Consider the following 19,439-nt stretch of genomic DNA (forward strand, 5'->3'; position numbering starts at 1 on the left):
ACTTGGGGTGTTCGACATTTTTCTTCCACAGCAGTTGGCCCATATTAGCTAAGCAGCCATGATCTGGTTTGTATTGCACGGTCTGCCTTTTTTTAATTTCTTCTCTAGGGTTTCTTTCTCCCCACCTCCCTTTCTTATTTCTGTCTTTCTGGTCCAGTGAACACTGCATATAGTACCTTCTGTCTTAATGTGCTGGCATGATGCTAGACTTAGGCATGGCAGTAATTGATGACGCATGTGATAATGCTGCAGAGGGAGAATTCTCATCTGATATTTCACTGAAAGCCTAGTCTTGTGTTTTGACATAAGGATAAAATGCCAAGCCCACTTTGCTAAGTTAAAAATCACTGATTTTAGGCTGGGCACAGTGGCTCAACGCCTGTAATCCCAGCACTTTGGGAGGCCGAGGTGGGTGGATCACGAGGTCAGGAGATCGAGACCATCCTGGCTAACACGGTGAAACCCCATCTCTACAAAAAATGTAAAAAATTAGCCGGGCATGGTGGCAGGCGCCTGTAGTCCCAGCTACTCGGGAGGCTGAGGCGGGAGAATGGCGTGAACCCGGGAGGCAGAGCTTGCAGTGAGCCGAGATCGTGCCTCTGCACTCCAGCCTGGGCAACAGAGCGAGACTCTGTCTCAAAAAAAAAAAAAAAATCACTGGTTTGTGCCTTGTTCTGTATTATTTTGGGGATTATGACAAGGCAGAATTTTGTAATGAAATCTGTAGGCTAGACAGTATCTTGTATTTGCAAACTAATTTAATTTTTCCATTTCAATTTACAAAACTGGAGGGTCTGGCCGGGTGCGGTGGCTCAAGCCTGTAATCCCAGCACTTTGGGAGGCCGAGACAGGTGGATCACGAGGTCAGGAGTTCGAGACCAGCCTGGCCAAGATGGTGAAACCCTGTCTCTACTAAAAATACAAAAATTAGCCGGGCGCAGTGGTAGGCACCTGTAGTCCCAGCTACTCGGGAGGCTGATGCAGGAGAATGGCTTGAACCTGGGAGGCGGAGGTTGCAGTGAGCCGAGATCGTGCCACTGCACTCTAGCCTGGGTGACAGAGCGAGACTCCATCTCAAAAACAAACAAATAAAAAAACAAAAACAAAAAAAAAGCAGGAGGGTCTAAGTTTAAGACAGAGCTGTCAGAATCAGCTCCCCAGTACCATATTCTACAAGGTGCATGGTTGGTTAATAGTCTTACACAAGCTATAATTCTGTGGATACTCAACAGTAGCAGTAAATTTAGATGAAATTTGCAACCTAGTATTCATTATTACGATACTCAACAAATATTTTTTAAACCACTAAATTAAATGATATTTAACATATTTTAAGCCTAGAGGGCTACACTGAAATATTTTTGGAAATTTCATTCCTATGGCACATGAGGCTAATGCTATTTTACCTCTCATAATGTCCAGGACTTTTTCTGCCACATATAGGGAGAACAGTATCAGAAGGCAGTCTAATTGAGTAATCATTGTTGAATAATCTCATTCAGTGGGAGTAGAATTGATAATATGCCTTATTTATTAAGTAGTGCTACCTTCTTCACTTAAAATAGCAAATAGTATATAGTACTCAGGCTGGATATTTAATTTTTTTAAATAAATGAATGTTCAGAAATGTATATTAGTAATTACACTTCTAATGAAAATTTACTTCTGAAAGATAAATATATGCATTATTTGTGATGAGATAGTTTAGGTTGTAGGAGAGAACTTCATGGCCTACATTGTATTAGGTAGAAGTAGGGCACAGGATCTGGGAGAATAAACAAAGATGCAAGAAAAAATAAGAAAAAAAAAAGGAAGTATTGACACACAAGATAAGAGGGATCTTATTTCTGTTGCCTGATCATTTGTGAGTAAAATTTTAAGTGTTTTTCTCTTTTTTCAACTTTTTTTTTTTTTTTTACTTTTTTTGGTCACAGAAAATTTTAAGTTTTAAGAGAAATTCCTACAGTGATTGGCATCAAAGTAGGTAGTGTTCCCTCCCTCCCACCAAACAAAAGAAGTCCCTTATCACCTAAGGAATGCCCACTAAATAATAAGTAAATATTTAATTACATGGCTGGCTGGCTATATTAAGCTGTTTTGTTTTTAGGGGGAAATGGTGTTACTTCTAACACAGAAAGAGTGCTGAATTAAAATCTTTCTCTGCAGCAATATCTATTGAGAGGTGCTGACTGTTTTGCTACAGCATGCAACTCAAAAGTGGCTGAAAATATGCAGCTTTGGGAGTCTACAGATCATTGCAGGAGCTAAAGGTCTAGTCATTTTTTTTTAACCAAAGGTAATCTGCAGCAGCTGGTAACCGTGGAAGTCTCTGCACAGGTTTGTGCCAAGAATATGCCTGTGTGAAGGGTTATTGTGAGTATAGGATTAAGGTCTTTTTATTTTGTAGTAGGCTAAATTTGATGCAAACCAGCAAGATGGGAAATGAGACATGAAGATGCAATAATGTATTATGCTTTTAGTGAACTTCCGAAGCCTAGATTTGTTAGTGAGATATTGGTATTTCAATTTTATTAGGTAAATGTTGAAAATATATCAAAATCCAGCATTTGTAAAGCATTTAATAATATTTTTTGAAGTTTAATTTTCCCTTATTTACTTCAACCAATCAGATATCTTTCAATGAGATTTTTCCTCAAGAATGAAATATCTTTTTAAGAAAATTATATAAGAATTGCTAAACAACTTGATTATCTCTATTAAAAACAAGTTGAAAAGTGTGAACATTTTATCCCTATTACGAGAGGCTTTGAATTTGAATTTTAAAAATTGTTATTGCTTTATGAGATATTTAGGTCTCAAATGTTATAATTATAACCTCCACTTACTTAAAGACAAAATATTTACAAAACAAAGCTTGATCTAAAGCCATAGCTCCGTCTAGGATTCAATCACAGAAGAATTAATTGGTGTTATTTAGGATATATGATCCTTTATGACCTTTATCATAGTTAGAAGATGAGGAATTGGGCGCAGGGGCTCACGCCTGTAATCCCAGCACTTTGGGATGCTGAGGCGGGCAGATGACGAGGTCAGGAGTTCGAGAACAGCCTGACCAACATGGTGAAACCCTGTCTCTACTAAAAATACAAAAAGTAGCCAGACGTGGTGGTACATGCCTGTAATCCCAGCTACTCAGGAGGCTGAGGCAGGAGGATCGCTTGAACCTGGGAGGCAGAGGTTGCAGTGAGTCGAGATCATGCCACTGCACTCCAGCCTGGGTGACAGAGCGAGACTCCGTCTCAAAAAAAAAAAACAAAAAAAAAAAAACCGCTGGATGCAGTGGCTCACGCCTATAATCCCAGCACTTTGGGAGGCCGAGGTGGGTGGATCACAGAGTCAGGAGATAGACCATTCTGGCTAACACGGTGAAACCCCATGTCTACTAAAAATACAAAACTTAGCCGGGTGTGGTGGCACACGCCTGTAGTCCCAGCTACTCAGGAGGCTGAGGCAGGAGAATCGCTTGAACCCAAGATCGTGCCACTGCACTCCAGCCTGGGTGACAGAGCGAGACTCGATCTCCAAAAACAAAAACAAAAACAAAAAGATGAGGGATCAGATGGGAGAATGACTTTAAGCTATATAGAAGGCAGAATGCCTGCATCATAGACTTAAAACATGTTGTTATTGTTGTGGTTGGAAGTGCAACTACCCATCAGCCGCTAGTCGGTCCTTGCTCTACCTGACTGATTAAAATTCTTTCTTTATGGTTGTCAGGATGACCTAATAGGTTTAAAAATTAGTGTAAGCTTCAAACTCCAGTTGCTGATGTTTGGTTTGCGCATCTTAAGGATTTGTAAGTATATGTATAATAGGGTTTTGTGATGTTGCATATCTGTCTAGATCTGTGGACTCCACTAGTTCCAAACTGTAACTCTTTATAAGACTGCTGATTTGACATTTAGCAGTGACCATATGTGGACTGCACTAGAAATAATGTGCTTCTTGGAGCTGAATGGTGTAGCATTACTATATGGCTTTTCTCTCTAGTCTTCATTGTGTCATCTGTAGTGAGCTATAGAGTTTTTTTGTTTCGGGAATTTTTATAACTCGTTTGCATGGGTTCACCTAGTAGCATTGGTTCTTGCTTATAGTCTTTAATACACAATCAGCAAAGCTTACAATCCACTCAAGAGACTTACTATTTTGTCACTGTTGAAAATGGGCTAAATGATGTAAATTGAATGTGGCTGTCAGCTAAAACAAAATTCAGTATAGAATTAGTATTCATCCAGTCATGGACATACCTGTAGCATGGTTTTCTCTTGAGACATAATAGGCCGTTTCCTACTGTAAAAACTTACAGCCAGCTTCATACAATAAAGTAAATTTTTTCCTGTGTTTTGGCAGGCTCCCGTCATACATGTGTATTGGTGGTGCTGTTACCAAAATGATCATTGTTACTGTGGTGGCATACAGCTTCATGGAGCAGAAAGTTTGTACTTGGTATTTAATTAATAAAATGTTGAGGAATGGCTGAAACAGTTAATAATGAAGTATTTTTACATTGCTGGTATTGTGTTTTCAGCATATTGGTAGTTGTTTATAATACAGATTTCTTGTTGTCAAAGATCTTGCCGCTTAAAAATTATATTCCTTTTCTCACGTGTTTATTAGAGAAGAACAAATGATAAAAATTAGCATTTTAATGATATATTTATGTGTAGAAATAGGGGGAGAAAAAAAGGCCAACTGAGGTAATCTAGGTGAAAAAGTTTGTTTTCAGTTTAGCTACATGATTTAACCAGAATTAGAAGAAGAACTTCATTTCCAACCAAAGAACAGGCCACACAGCCACCATTTTGGGGTCTTGAGCAGAGAGAGAAAACAAATAGGTGGTTTGTGAGAACTCTGAATTATGTAGAAAACCAGCTTTTCTACATAATAAATAAGCTTTGCCTTATTTATTAAAGTTAGGATTTCTTTGCAGTTCTTAAATGTACATTTAAATTATATCAAGTTGACTTTAGAAGAAAAAAATTATAAGCAGCCTACCTCTATCATGCATCTTTGTTGTTAACCAGAGTTTTTAAAATGAAAAAAATTTCTGTAATTTATTTTTGGTTCTATGAGATTATAATTAAACCCCAAATTATATATTTAAAAAACAAAAACCAAAAGATTTTTAGTCATTATTATAGTAACTGAAATTAAGTAGAGTTACTTTTTTTAAAAATTATTTTTAAAAATAATTACTACTTTGGAAATAAATTGGCTGGGCATGGTGGCTCACACCTGTAATCCCAGCACTTTGGGAGGCCGAGATGGGAGGATCACTTGAGCCTTGCAGGTCAAGGATGCGGTGAGCTGTGACTGTGCTACTGCACCCCAGCCTGGGTGGCAGAGCGAGACCCTGTCTCAAAAAAAAAAAAGGAACAAAGAAATTTAGTGTTCATTGCCCTTGTTCTGTCTAGATTACCTGTTTGAGCCGTAAGCTACTTGTGCCAACTTGGTGTTGTAAATAGCATCCATGGGCCAGTCGTGGTGGCTTATGCCTGTAATCTCAACACTTGGGGAAGCCAAGGCAGGCGGATCACTTGAGGTCAGGAGTTTGAGACCAGCCTGGCCAACGTGGTGAAACCCTGTCTCTACTAAAAATATAAAAAAAAATTGGCTGGATGTGGTGGTGCGTGTCTATAGTCCCAGCTACTCAGGAGGTGGAGATTGTAGTGAGCTGAGATTGCCGTTACACTCCAGCCTGAGCTACAGAGTGAGAATCCGTCTCAAAAAAAAAAAAAAAAAAAAAAAAATCCTGGAATAATTGGAATAATTTGCAAAAATTACAGTCGTTAACAGAGAGAATAGATTGCTTGTTTCCCACAGACTGGTTATTGAGTTTCTTGTTCTTTCACAGAGATAGTTTTGATCATTTCAGAGGTAGACGAGTCTGGTTTGTTTTACTTTGTTATAAATTATTTTGGTGTGCCTCCTTGTGTTAGCCGTCATCCTTAAGCCTACTGGATTTTTGACGAGTGTTTATAAAACCTTTTTTTCTTTTATTGGTAGGAAGGGAGACCATACTGAATACTAGCCCTTCCTGCAGAGTCATAGAGCTGCCTTTTTTCCTCCAAAAGCAGGTAGTTTGAAATGATAGGAAAGATCCAGTTTTTCTGTGTTGGTCATTCATTTACCCTAGGAGGTTGGTGAGGGGAGGAGATTCTGGGAGATGTGTCTATTGTTTCTGTTGCCTTTGTTATGATTGGAAGGACTTAGAGTGGCAAGTTAAATATTTTATTATAGTCCCTGAGAAAGCGGATTTAATTAAAGAACAGTTTTAACCTAAAGTTTTAGAAGAGAAATGCCACTACCATTTTCTGTCAATGATTTTTTTCTGAGAAGGTGACAGCCATCCTCTTGAGTGGTTTTGTAAAAGTGGTGCTAATGTGTATAACCTTAATTTTTTCTTTTTTTTCTCCCTCTCCCTTTAACATTTGCTTTTCCTTTCACTGTTGTCAGTCACAACACGCTGCTCTTGAATCTCTCAGCTGGTCTTGACTCGTGAATTTACTTATGCTTTCACTCTTTAATAAATACATTACTTGCAAGCAGTGAATTGAAAACAAGACAAAAAAAAAAAAAAAAAGACCATTAGTGATTGGACAGTTTCTTACTTTGTGTTACATTTAACTGTTCTTTTGACAGCCCAGTTTTTAAAGCCAGGTTCGTATGGAAATGCTTTCACTCCACTTGCACTGCTTTTGGAAATAGCATACTGCTTCATCTGTCTGTTTATTTTAGTGCATTCATAATATAACACAATCAGCATAATGTCTCATCTCCACTTAGCCAAAGATTGAGTTTTCTTTAAAAAAGAAACAACAACAACAAAATGGGGGGGGGGGGAGCAACAATTTTTGTCAGCATTGTTTAATGCCTAAATCTTGGTGCCAAATATAGTTATGAGTCTGTTAAGAGATTAAACAATTATCTAATAAACCATATACTCTTAGAGTCATTCTGCTATCCTTGTCCTTCCTAGAATTATTCAGTTGTAGGAATTATGATATGAAATAAGGATTTTCTGCACAGGTAAGTTTGTTTTCATAGTAGTAAAATAAGGGCCTGTTTACCTTTTTGTTTTCTGCTAACATTACTTATATTGAGACTTTTAATCTTTTCTGTTTTAGGGGGTAATAAAGTTATAAATAGTCAGACACTGAACACTGGGTAAGGGAATGTTTTTCCTGGCAGTTCAGTTAGGAGGCGGGAAGGGAAGAAGCCCCAGCAGCCAGTAGTGTTATATTTTTGTGATGTGTAGTAATGTGGAAGTCAGCGCTTGGGATCAGTAGTGTTTCTAATTCTTTCAAATGGTATAGAGCAAAAATAACTTGCAGCAAACTTTTGTGCACCATAATGATTTTATATGTATATTTGAAACAATATGTTTTGTTTTAGAAACAAATTTTTCATTATAATTTGCCTCCAGTTTTTGCTTTTAAAAAAGTATCCTGGGTTCATGCCTGTAATCCCAGTACTTTGAGAGGCTGAGGAGGGAGGATTGCTTGAGCCCAGGAGTTCTAGATCATCGTGGGCAACATAGTGAAACCTCATCTCTACAAAAAATAAAAAAATTATCCAGGCATAGTGATGTGCGCCCATACCTCCCAGGCTGAGGTGGGAGGATTGCTTGAGCCCAGGAGGTCAAGGCTGCAGTTAGCTATAATTGCACCACTGTACACCAGCCTGGGCAGCAGAGCAAGATGCTGTATCAGAAAAAAAGTCCTGGTTTTCCCCCATCAATGAAATAATTAGCTGCTTAGCCCAGTTTTCCAGGTTGCATGCTGTCATAAACTTATAGAAGAAAATGGTCCTTAAACAAACAAACAGAGCATTCGGGAGGCTTAATCTTCTTCTAACTTCTAGTTAGGGAAGGTAACAGTAAAAAAATGTTTTTCTTTCCTCTATGAGTTCAAAGAACACTTTATCATTGAATATGGAGATGCCAGACAGTTTAATGTGCAATATTTGGTTTTAATGCAGAAATTTGTGGTTTCGTCAGCTTTATAAATTGATTTCAGGAAATATGGGATTTTCAAATGATTTACCTTTGTTTTCTGCTAACATTACTTATATTGTGACTTTTAATCTTTTCTGGATTAATACTATAAATTACATTTTAATACATATAGAATACTTTGTGTTTAGAATTTTTCAGTGTTGTCCATTGGGTGAATACGATCATTTTTTCTGATACAGTTAGTGCTTATTTTAGCCTTGTCTTGGTACTTCACAATAACTGTAAAAAGCAAAGAATTGGACAAAGAAAGGGCTGCAGATGTTTCCAATACCTTGACCCCTTAAACGAAAGCTGACATTTAATTGTTGTTTGTAGCATTTTTTTCATGCAGTTTACATTGAAATACCTTTTCCAATGTGCTCCTGGGAAGATGAGACATTATGTATGTTGGTTTCTCCCCCTACATGCACTAATGGTTCTTTACTGTTAACTTATTGCTAGGCCTGTTTCATTCTAACATCTTAGCATTTTTGTTAGACTACATGTTGAAATGCATCACTCAGTCTGTGCTTGAGCTCATTTTATTTTTCTGTTTAATCAACTTAATTTCTTGTTTTACTAACCTCACTGTTTTTTCAGTTTAATATTGGCTGCATGCTAGTTAAATATTTATATTACATATATTATTATTATTTTTTTAAACCAATCAAGTCTAGCCTGGATTTTGCTCTGATTGTTTTTTCATTTCTAGTGGTGGGGCAGTCTTACACTTACAACTTACTTTGTATCATGAAAGCCTGACACATAAACAAAACAACTAAACACAATGTAGATTTTCTTTAAAAAAAAAATCTTTAAGTGGTGCTGTTTAGGTGGTGGATATGACTGTATAAGTACCTTGATTTTATGCTTTTTAGTGTTATTTTAAAACTTCATAAATGTATTCTTCCCCTTTTCCCTTTCCCCTTTTTCTCCATTTTAAAATGTTATATACAAAAGTTGCCCAGCACACCATCAGAAAGGACCCTTACCCCATATGTTCTTCCCATGTAAAATACTAGCCAGCTTTTCTTTTTACATTAATGTCCCTCTTATTGGGCACATTTACCCTATTATTAGCACCTTTTTGCATGCATATATGTAGAAGTATCTCTTGCTCATCATCTGTTTAAATGTCTCTAGGAAGGGAAGAATATATTATTGGAATATTTTTGGTTTGTCTCTCTGTTCTGTCTGTCAGGATAATATTGGACACCGCTTACTCCAGAAACATGGGTGGAAGCTGGGCCAGGGATTGGGAAAATCTCTTCAGGGTAAGTGTTTACATTTACCAAAGAAAAAGGAAGAAAACCATTTCTGATGCAGATCTTGTACCTGAATGTATTTGTTGTGTTTTTAAAAAAAGTGCTTGGGTTTCTCCCTACTGCCTTTTTCCCCTTAGAGTAGTCTGTTTGTCCTATAACTGTACTTTAAGTCACTGTTAAGCCTCTATATTTGCCAGTAATTTGCAAGAGTAAGCTGCTGTGTCATCGAAACTTTCAAGTCAAACATACTGTGTGTGGCTCAGCCTGTTTTAAATTTTTTTTTTGGTGGAGGTGATGGGTGAGTGGAGTAAAAGGAATGCAAAATATCAGAGTATGCTTTCTTTGTGCTATTTAGTAATGTATTGTGGCTTCAGTATTATAAAGAGAATCATTCAGTAGCAGAATTTAATTTTTATCCTTTTAAATTCTCCCTGAAGCTGGTGATTGCCCTGGCTCTTTTGCTCTGCAATAAGAAATTTATGTAGTGGTAGAGAAGAAAAATTAACCTCCATGAAACATAAAATGAAAGCAGAGGTTTTTGAGGGCTCTCTGAGCGGAGAGGTTATTTCTCAGGTTCCTATCAGGGTCTGGAAAATGTATGGCTTAAAATTTCCATTGCATTTGTTACTCTGTTTATACCAGTCATTTGTATTAAAAACAAAATACTAATATTTCAGCTTCTGAGTTCTCCCTAGTTGGAAACCAACCAACTGCGTTCACTTTTTAGCTTTCTCAGATTCAAGAGCTACTGTTTGTTCTTTGCAGATGTGTTATGAATGCTACCTCACAAATTATGGGAATTGGCCTGGCGCGGTGGCTCACGCCTGTAATCCCAGCACTTTGGGAGGCCGAGGCGGGTGGATCACGAGGTCAGGAGTTCAAGACCAGCCTGGCCAACTGGTGAAACCCCATCTCTACTAAAAATACATAAATTAGCCAGGCGTGGTGGCACATGCCTGTAGTCCCAGCTTGGGAGGCTGAGGCAGAGAATTGTTTGAACCTGGAAGGCGGAGGTTGCAGTGAGCCAAGATCGTGCAACTGTACTCCAGCCTGGGCAACAGAGTGAGACTCTGTCTCAAAAGAAAAGAAAAAAATTATGGGAATCATTGTGCCTCTACATCTGGTCATGCGGGAGCTTATTGTATAATAGGCATCTTTGGGGAGAAGTGTGCTACTGTTGACTAATTCTTTGAATTTTGGAAATGGATTTTCAGTTTGAATGCCAAAGTCTGATCAATTCAAGTGTGTTGAGAGGAACACAAGGACAGGTGTAGTGGCTCATGTCTGTAATCCCAGCAGTTTGGGAGGTTGAGGCAGGAGGACTGTTTGAGGCCACGTGTTCGAAACCAGCCTGGGTGAGATAGCGAGACCCCGTCTTGATCTTTTAAAAAAGAAAAAATTAATTAATTAATTAAAAAGAGAGAAACCAGGAGGACAGGGCTTGAAATAGGATGTTTCAGTTATTTATTTATTTATTTATTTATTTATATTTTGAAATGGAGTCTCGCTCTGTCGCCCAGGCTAGAGTGCAGCGGCGCGATCTCGGCTCATTGCCAGCTCCACCTCCCGGGTTCACGCCATTCTCCTGCCTCAGCCTCCCAAGTAGCTGGGACTACAGGCGCCTGCCACCATGCCCAGCTAATTATTTGTATTTTTATAGAGACGGGGTTTCACCGTGTTAGCCAGATGGTCTCGATCTCCTGATCTCGTGATCCACCCGCCTTGGCCTCCAAAAGTGCTGGGATTATAGGTGTGAGCCACCGCGCCCGGCCAGGATGTTTCAGTTATTAAAACCTTTAATTTTAAAATTCTACTTCTACAAATTCTATTGACTGGTGACACATGGGAGATGCTCAATAAATATGTTTTAATGAAATATTCATTACTAAGCATTAACCTATTCTTCTGGGGAAATAGAAGATTTAATTACCTTTAAACTTGTTTTCCAGTGGCACAAGAACTCTTTACAAACAATACAAAGAATACTCTGATTAAGAGCAATTCGTATGGGATAGACCACAGATTTTGTAAGAGCCCAGAAGAGAGAAGATAATCAGGACTGAAATGGAGATGGCTTTTTGATAGAATTTGTCCCAGTGGTTTGCATGGTTTTAAGTGTTGGGTTGACTTGAATGGAGGTGATTGTTTTAGAAGAAGGTCAGAAGAGTAGATTTGCTTTTCTCTCCAATTTGAAATACCTCTTCTATTCGAGGACACCCAGAAACATTGTTGATTGTTATTCTCTTTGTTCAGGCACACAAGGTGGGGCTGTTTCATAGTGGCTAGCAAATCTGTTTGAATCCCAGAATTTTTTATGTTAAGCATCCGAGACTTTAAAGTACAACTAGAACCTGCAGAGAGAAAGGAGGGAGAAGAGATAGATAATGTGTTTAAGAAAGGATAGGTAAATGGCTACTCACCTACTTTGGATGATCCAAAGTTATTTTCAATTTTTGTTTTTAAGGAGATTTTAGGCAGGGTGCTGTGGCTTATGCCTGTAATCTCAGCACTTTGGGAGGTTGAGGCAGGAGGATCGCCTGAGCCCAGGAGTTTGAGACCAGCCTAGGCAACATAGACCCCATCTCTATCTCCCCCTACACCCCACCCCCCAAAAATTAGTTGCGCTTGGTAGTCCATGCCTGTGGTCCCAGTTAAGAGGTTTAAGGTAGGAGGATTGCCTGAGCCCGGAAGGCTGAGGCTGCAGTGACCCTTGATCGCACCACTACACTCTAGCCTGGGTGACAGAGTGAGACTCTGTTTCACACACACATGAAAAAAAAAACAGTTTAGAATTTTGGTTCCCTTTAAACTTTGAGCTTCTTGAAAAGAGGAATTAGGTTTTATCCATATTTTACCTCCATCTCCATGGTAACAAGTATATATAGTAAGTACTCAATAACTCATAAATCTATTCATTTAAAAATTCAAGGGAAATTTAAAGCTGATTTGAAGGTTTTTTTCTTTTTAATTGTTAAAAAACGGATAACATAGCCAGGTGCAGTGGCTAGCGCCTGAAATCCCAGCACTTTGGGAAGCTGAGGCAGAAGGATTACTTGAGGCCAGGAGTTGAGACCAGCCTGGGCAATATAGCAAGACCCCCATCTCTACAAAAAAAAATAATAATTGGCTGGGCTTGGTGGCACACACCTATAGTCCCAGCTACTAGGGAGGCTGAGGTGGGAGGATCACTTGAGCCCAGGATTTGAAGGATGCAGTGAACTATGATTGGGCCATTGCACTCCAGCCTGGGTGACAGAGCAAGACCCTCTGTTTAAAATAAATAAATAAATAAAATAAAATTCACCCTTTCCAAAACACATAACGTAAAATTTAGCATCTTAATCATTTTTAAGTGTACAGTTGTGTATGTGAAGTATATTTACATTGTTGGTGCAAAGTCCATCTGTTTTAAATGATTAGTATCTTTATTCTCCAAAAAGAATGGAGCCTTATTCTGTTTCCAACATTAAGAATTGAGTTTGTTTCATAACTGACTGTTTGCTTCCTAGTGTCGGATTCAGCAGTGTACATGCAGGCATTGTGCTGGTTTCTCTCACATACCTCTTTCTATAGTACCCACATAATTTAACCTAGAATATATCCACATTTATTGCATATTGAGGCAATTTATGACAGATTTCTTTGACCATACTAAACCTTTGATATAAATAACCAGTCAAAAAAGCCCTGTCACTCTAGTGTAAACAGTAGGCATTGCATGTGATTTCTGGGCTTATGCTTTTGTAAATTCTTCACATTGACTAGTTCATTGTCAACTTTCCTTTTTATTTGAGTTTAGGACTCTTAACATATCTCACATGCAACCATCCACTAAAATTTTAAGCCTGGTCCTTTTGGGCTTTTTTGTCAAAGGTTTAAAAATTATTTTGACCCATGCAAGGCTTTTGCCAACAAAAGTTGCAGTTCTTGGTGCTCCAGTGCTGATGTCTTGTTACTGAATAGATTGGAGAATAGGGCATGCAGACCCTGGAATGAAGTTATCTGTGGCAGGATATTAAATTGTACTTTGTAAACTGAGTTTATTTTTGTACTCATATTTTCTTATTCACATTTCATTCTCCTTTAGTATTTGTTAAAATATTTCAGAAATTTTAAAAAAGTTATTATATATGGCCGATAATTGTTAGTATTAAAAAATAAAAGACCTGAAGAAAAGATAATGTTGACAAGATATCTGAAGGAAACAACACAAAAAAAGCACTACTGATGAGAAATATTATGAACAATTGTTTATTATAGAAACAGAGGATATGTTTAATTCAGAATAAAGCAAGAGTGAATGATAGTTGTATTTTGTAGCATTTAGACTGGATTCAGTTCTGGAAATTGTTTTATAACCTTTTGTCAGCTTTGAAATGGAATGTAGTTCAAAATTTTTATTTTTCTGTGAAATACATTTAGTCAGTAGGTGTAGCCCAGAAATGGTGCCTGAAGTTTCTTTGTTACATTGTATAAGTGCTATTTGATGATTTGGCTGATTCTTTGGTGACAGACCAAAGTTTATTTAGCTCCTAGGAAAAATGAATGGGGTCTGATATTATTTCCTATCTCACCCTGTTTAGAAGGTTCGATGAGTACATTTAGACAACCGACACATATTTACTGACCTAACACTACATTCTTGTTATACCAGCAGTAAATACCCTAAGACATGGAGAGTAGATAAGACATGGTTCCTGACTTTCAGGTTTATTTCCCAGTCCCTCAAGTCTTGCTTTTTTTTTTTTTAACTGCTGTAGACCTTTGAAGTTTCCTTGAAGCCAAGGATGATGTTTTCTACTTTTGTGCACTCCTTTCATACTTAAATTAAGTATGTGATCAGTCTGAATATTTAATTAAAAAATTGTTTCAACCTCCTTGTGAGTAGGGAGTCTCACTAATTTTTGTGTAAAAGTACTTGGTGCAGGGTGTAATGGCAGTTTATTAACATTTGGAAATAAAAGATCTGGGTTTGAGTTTGGCACTACCATTTCCTATAAGTGAAGGGACAAGGTACCATTACTGAATTATTTTCCTCAGCAATAAATGGATATTGAAATCTCTGCCTGTCTTCTTAAAGAGTAGTTATGAAAACAAAGTAAGTGAACTTGCATTATACAGACTATAAAAATGCCTTATATGCTTATTATTAACACCTATTGTATAGTACATAGTTCTTTTAACTGAATTAGAGATAATCCATCCTTAGGGCTTCCAAGATTAACAACAGTAATAGTTAATATGCTTTATATGTGATAGATGTTGGACTTCAGGATCTGTGCTTTTGATGTTAGATGTGTTTTAGAGCCCCTAAATCCCTAATTTTGGTGTCTGTTTCACTAATTCTGAGCTCACTAGTCATCTCTACTGCTGAGTCTAACTTCTGAAAAATCTAACATCTAGAAAGAGCGTCAGTCACTCAGTCGTGGCATTGGAACAACTGAATAACAACCCAGAATTTTAAAAGTTGGGTCCCCATTGTCGTTCCTTACCCCACATAGATTCCAGGTGAATGAGAGGTTTAAATGTAAAAAATGAAATCATGAAATTATTAGGATGAACAATGGTAGAATTATTATCTTAAAATAATATTTGAGTAAGAAAAGATTTTCTGAGCATAACCCAAAACTTAGAAGCCATTAAGAAAAGGTTAAGGCCAGGCACAGTGACTTAAGCACCTGTAATCCCAGGACTTTGGGAAGCCAAGGTGGGAAGATCACTTGAGGCCAAGGGTTCAAGACCAGCTTGGGCAACAACAAGACCCAGTTCCTACAAAAAATTTAAAAAATAGATTAGCCAGGCATGGTGGCGTGCATCTGTATTCCTAGCTATTTGGAAGGCTGAGGCAGGAGGATCCCTTGACTCCAGGAGTTCGAAGTTGCAGTGAGCTGTGATTGTGCCACTGTACTCCAGCCTGGGCAACAGAGCAAGCCTGTCTCAAAAAAGGAAAGGATAAGTTTGGCTATATTTCATCATAAACAAAGTCAACAAACAGACTGGGGAAAATATCTGTAATGTCTCATTATAGGCAAAGAACAACTTTCCTTCAGGTGTTTATCAGCTTGAGAAAGACCAAAGTTAGCCTGGTAAGATTATGGGAAAATAGGTACTTACATCATAGCCATGAGAATATCAACTAGTGAAAACATTACAGGGAACAACTTGGATTACTTAAAAATTAAAATGGATGTGTTCTTGAATCCAGCTTTTTTTTTTTTTTTTTTTTTTTTCCTTTGAGACAGAGTCTTGCTTTGTTGCCCAGGCTGGAGTACAGTGGCATAATCATAGCTCACTGCAGCCTTGATCTCCTGGGCCCAAGTGATCCTCCTGCCTTAGACCCATGAGTAGTGGGGACTACAGGCGCATGCCACCATGCCTAATTTTTTTTTTTTTTTTTTTGAAATGGAGTCTCGCTCCATTGCCCAGGCTGGCTGGAGTGCAGTGGCACAATCTCGGCTCACTGCAAGCTCCACCTCCTGGGTTCACGCCATTCTCCTGCCTCAGCCTCCCGAGTAGCTGGGACTTCAGGTGCCTGCCACCATATCTGGCTAATTTTTTGTATTTTTTTTAGTAGAGATGGGGTTTTAGCGTGTTAGCCAGGATGGTCTCCATCTCCTGACCTCATGATCTGCCCACCTCGGCCTCCCAAAGTGCTGGGATTACAGGCATGAGCCACTGCGCCCGGCGAACGCCTGACTAATTTTTAAGAAATTTCTTGTAGAGACCAGGTCTCACTATGTTGCCCAGGCTGGTCTCGAACTCCTGGGCTCATGCAATCCTCCCACCTTGGACTCCCACAGTGCTGGGATTATAGGTGTGATCCACCATGCCTGGCCTTTTCATGCAATTAACAAAATTTTTAGGATATAAAATTCTTAAGCACATCTTCCTGGTTACTAAATAATTAATATGATTGTTAACACACAGTTGCTTCCTGTGTAATAACATGTACATTCCGTTTGTTGATACTGAAGCAGCTTTTTCAAAGTTTTGCTTGTTTTATTTGGAGTGTATCTCCAGACATCTCACACATCGTTTTAAGAACATTGTATTAAGTTTTGGGATTGAAATAAATAAATGTAAAAATTTTACTTGATAAAATCATTAGCCAAAAAATATGTTGAGAGAGATGAACATTCTCTGTAGCTTGTATAGTAAAACTGAGGCATTTTATTGTGAAATATTAAAATGGTACATTCTGTGGGCATACAGGAGTGTGCCTGTATATATATGTTTGTATTTACTTGACCATAAAGATAAAATTTTTGTTAAAGATAGACTCTCTGAAGGGAAACTGAGTTGCATTTTACTATATTTTTAAAATTTGGGCCGGTTGCGGTGGCTCACACCTGTAATCCCAGCACTTTGGGAGGCTGAGGCGGGCAGATCACCTGAGGTCAGGAGTTCAAGACCAGCCTGGCCAACGTGGTGAAACCCCTTCTCTACTAAAAATATAAAAATTAGCTGGGTGTGGTGGTGCGTGCCTGTAATCCCAGCTACTCAGGAGGCTGAGACAGGAGAATCACTTGAACCCAGCAGTAGAGGTTGTAGTGAGCCGAGATTGCGCCACTGCACTCCATCCTGGGCAACAGCGAGACTGTGTCTCAAAAAAAAAAAAAAATTGTTCTGTACTTGTATTACTATTCAAAAAATATAATTGTTTGAGAAAAGACCTAAAGAAGGCAGAATAAAAACAAAGTAGAGTTGGGGGTATTTCTTTGGTTTTATTTATGTATACCTCCTTCCCAGTCTTGTTTCAGTTAGGAAATAAATGGTGAATACAATGTAGGGTAAGGCCTGCATTACATAAGTCTCAAATATGTTTAGACTACATTTTATGACTAAAGGAAAATTAGACTTTTTTTTTTCCCACTGGAGATGAGGTCTTTCTATGTTGTACAGGCTGGTCTCAAACTCCTGGCCTCATGCAGTCTTCCCACCTTGTGCTTACAAAGTGCTAGGATTACAGGCTGAAAACTAGATTTGAATTCAAAAGAATAGAATAGAAACATGTAATGTTACAATTTAGGCTTTATTGTTAAATTAGAATATGAATTAATATTGCACTACCTTCTGGCCTTGTGTGGTGGCTCATGCCTATAATCCCAACACTTTGGGAGGCTGAGGCAGGAGGGTAGCTTGAAGCCAGGAATTTGAGACCAACCTAGACAATATAACAAGACCTCATCTTAACAGAAATAGAAAAATTAACCAGGTGTGATGGCACATGCCTGTAGTCCTAGCTACTTGGGAGGCTGAGGCGAGAGAATTGCTTGAGCCCTACCTAGTGTTGGAGGTTATAGTGAGCTGTGATGTGCCACTGCACTTCCTGCACTTTAGCCTGGGCAACATAGCTAGACCTGTCTATATAAATAAATAAGCAAGACCTGTCTCAATCAATCACTATAAATATTTTACTGATTTCTTAAGAAAAATCATTTTTTGTCTGGGCACCATGGCTCACGCCTTTAATCCCAGCACTTTGGGAGGCCGAGGCAGGTGGATCACCTAAGTTCAGGAGTTCGAGACTAGCCTGGCTAACATGGCGAAACCCCGCCTCTACTAAAAATACAAAATTAGCGGGGCATGGTGGCGAGTGCCTGTAATCCTAGCTACTCGGGAGGCTGAGGCAGGAGAATTGCTTGAACCCAGGAGGCGGAGGTTGCAGTGAGCTGAGTTCATGCCAATGCACTCCAGCCTGGGTGACAAGAGCGAAACTCTGTCGAGAAAAATCATTTTTTGAGAAAATATTTTCATTAATATTATAGTGACATAGATACATTTTTCTGAAGTCTTTATAGAAGCTAAGTTGTCTTTCTATCTTACTTTCCCTTTTCAAATCATGTTTTCCTTTATAAAAAGGAAATAATGCTTAATATTTATTATGTGCCAAATATTGATCTAGAGTCTGGATGCTTTGCATGGTCTCATTTAATGAAATAGATATTAATATGCTCATTTAATTTTAATTTTATTTTTTTAATTTTTTTTTTTTTGAGATGGAGTTTCACTCTTGTTGCCCAGGCTGTAGTGCAATGACACGATCTCGGCTCACTGCAACCTCTGCCTCCTGGTTCAAGCGATTCTCCTGCCTCAGCCTCCCGAGTAGCTGGGATTACAGGCTTGTGCCACCACGCCCGGCTAATCTTGTATTTTTAGTAGAGATGGGGTTTCTCCATGTTGGTCAGGCTGGTCTCGAACTCCCGAACTCAGGTGATCTGCCCACCTCGGCCTCCCACAGTGCTGGGATTACAGGCGTGAGCCACCACACCCGGCCACTCATTTTATAAATGGAAAGTTTTGGAAAGATGATACAGCTACCGAGTGTCTGCCATTCAAATATAAGCCTAACTTTGAAATCAGTATTTATACCTTTTCCCTTCTTAGGAAAAGCTGATACTGAAAATAGGAATAGGTTGGTGGGGGAATAGCAAATATGTAGCTCCCCCAAATCACAAATCAAGGTATGGATTGTCAGAAAAGCTTAGTTATACACAGAGCTGGTGTATTTGAAGAAGCATGTAGCTATAATCTCTGTTTCCTGCTAATTAAATGGGTCTTGGAGTCTTCATACAGTTGCCAAAGGCAACCATAATTTTAGTTATTCACAATCCACATTTAATAAAATAAAATATAGAGCTTGTAGAGCCTTTGACCTTTTTAATGGAATAAATATAAACTGTAGAGAAGAGGCCCAGGTAATAAACAAGATTAGTCAGAATTGGCAGTCTAAGGTAAGAGGTTAGGTTTTAAGGATAAAACAGAAAAGGAAAGGACCGGATGTGGTGGCTCACCCCTGCAGTCCCAGCACTGTGGGAGACCAAAGCAGGAGGATTGCTTGAGGCCAGGAGTTCAAGACTAGCCTGGGGAACATACCCTGTCTCTACCAAAATTAAAATAAATGTAAAGATGAAAGGGATCGCAGGAGAGGAGACTGAATGAGAATGATAAACTTGCATGCTGTATAGAAAGGGACTACTTGTTTCTCAGTACGGAGATCATCACATTTAAAGGATAAATGAAAAGACCTTAAATGTGAGTTAAGTCATGGCAAAATAACAATCAGAAAAGAAGTTGCAGTTCCAGTGGCATGTGCCTGTAGTCCTAGCTACTCAAAAGGTTAAGGCAGAAGGATCAGTTGAGCCTGGGAGTTCAAG

General features: G+C 38.6%; 1 protein-coding gene across 7 annotated transcripts in view; it reads left to right on the forward strand.

Annotated features, from left to right (window-relative positions):
- GPATCH8 (G-patch domain containing 8) overlaps positions 1–19,439 on the forward strand; it is a 108,452-nt gene that overhangs the window by 29,587 nt on the left and 59,426 nt on the right. For 2 of the 7 annotated variants that reach the window (XM_063706359.1, XM_031011096.3), the window contains exons 2-4: positions 32–66; positions 6,664–6,681; positions 9,219–9,291. The exons of 1 other annotated variant lie outside the window; for it this stretch is intronic. Coding sequence is in view for 1 of the 6 variants with exons in the window: in XM_031011094.3 (XP_030866954.1) it covers positions 9,219–9,291 (73 nt within the window). In the remaining 5 variants the exon portion in view is untranslated. The remainder of the gene's footprint in view (positions 1–31; positions 67–6,663; positions 6,682–9,218; positions 9,292–19,439) is intronic. 4 more of the 7 variants (XM_031011097.3, XM_031011095.3, XM_031011094.3 and 1 more) reach the window with 2 other exon arrangements.

Source organism: Gorilla gorilla, chromosome 4 (genome assembly GCF_029281585.2).
Source record: "Gorilla gorilla gorilla isolate KB3781 chromosome 4, NHGRI_mGorGor1-v2.1_pri, whole genome shotgun sequence".
Lineage (NCBI taxonomy): Eukaryota > Metazoa > Chordata > Mammalia > Primates > Hominidae > Gorilla > Gorilla gorilla.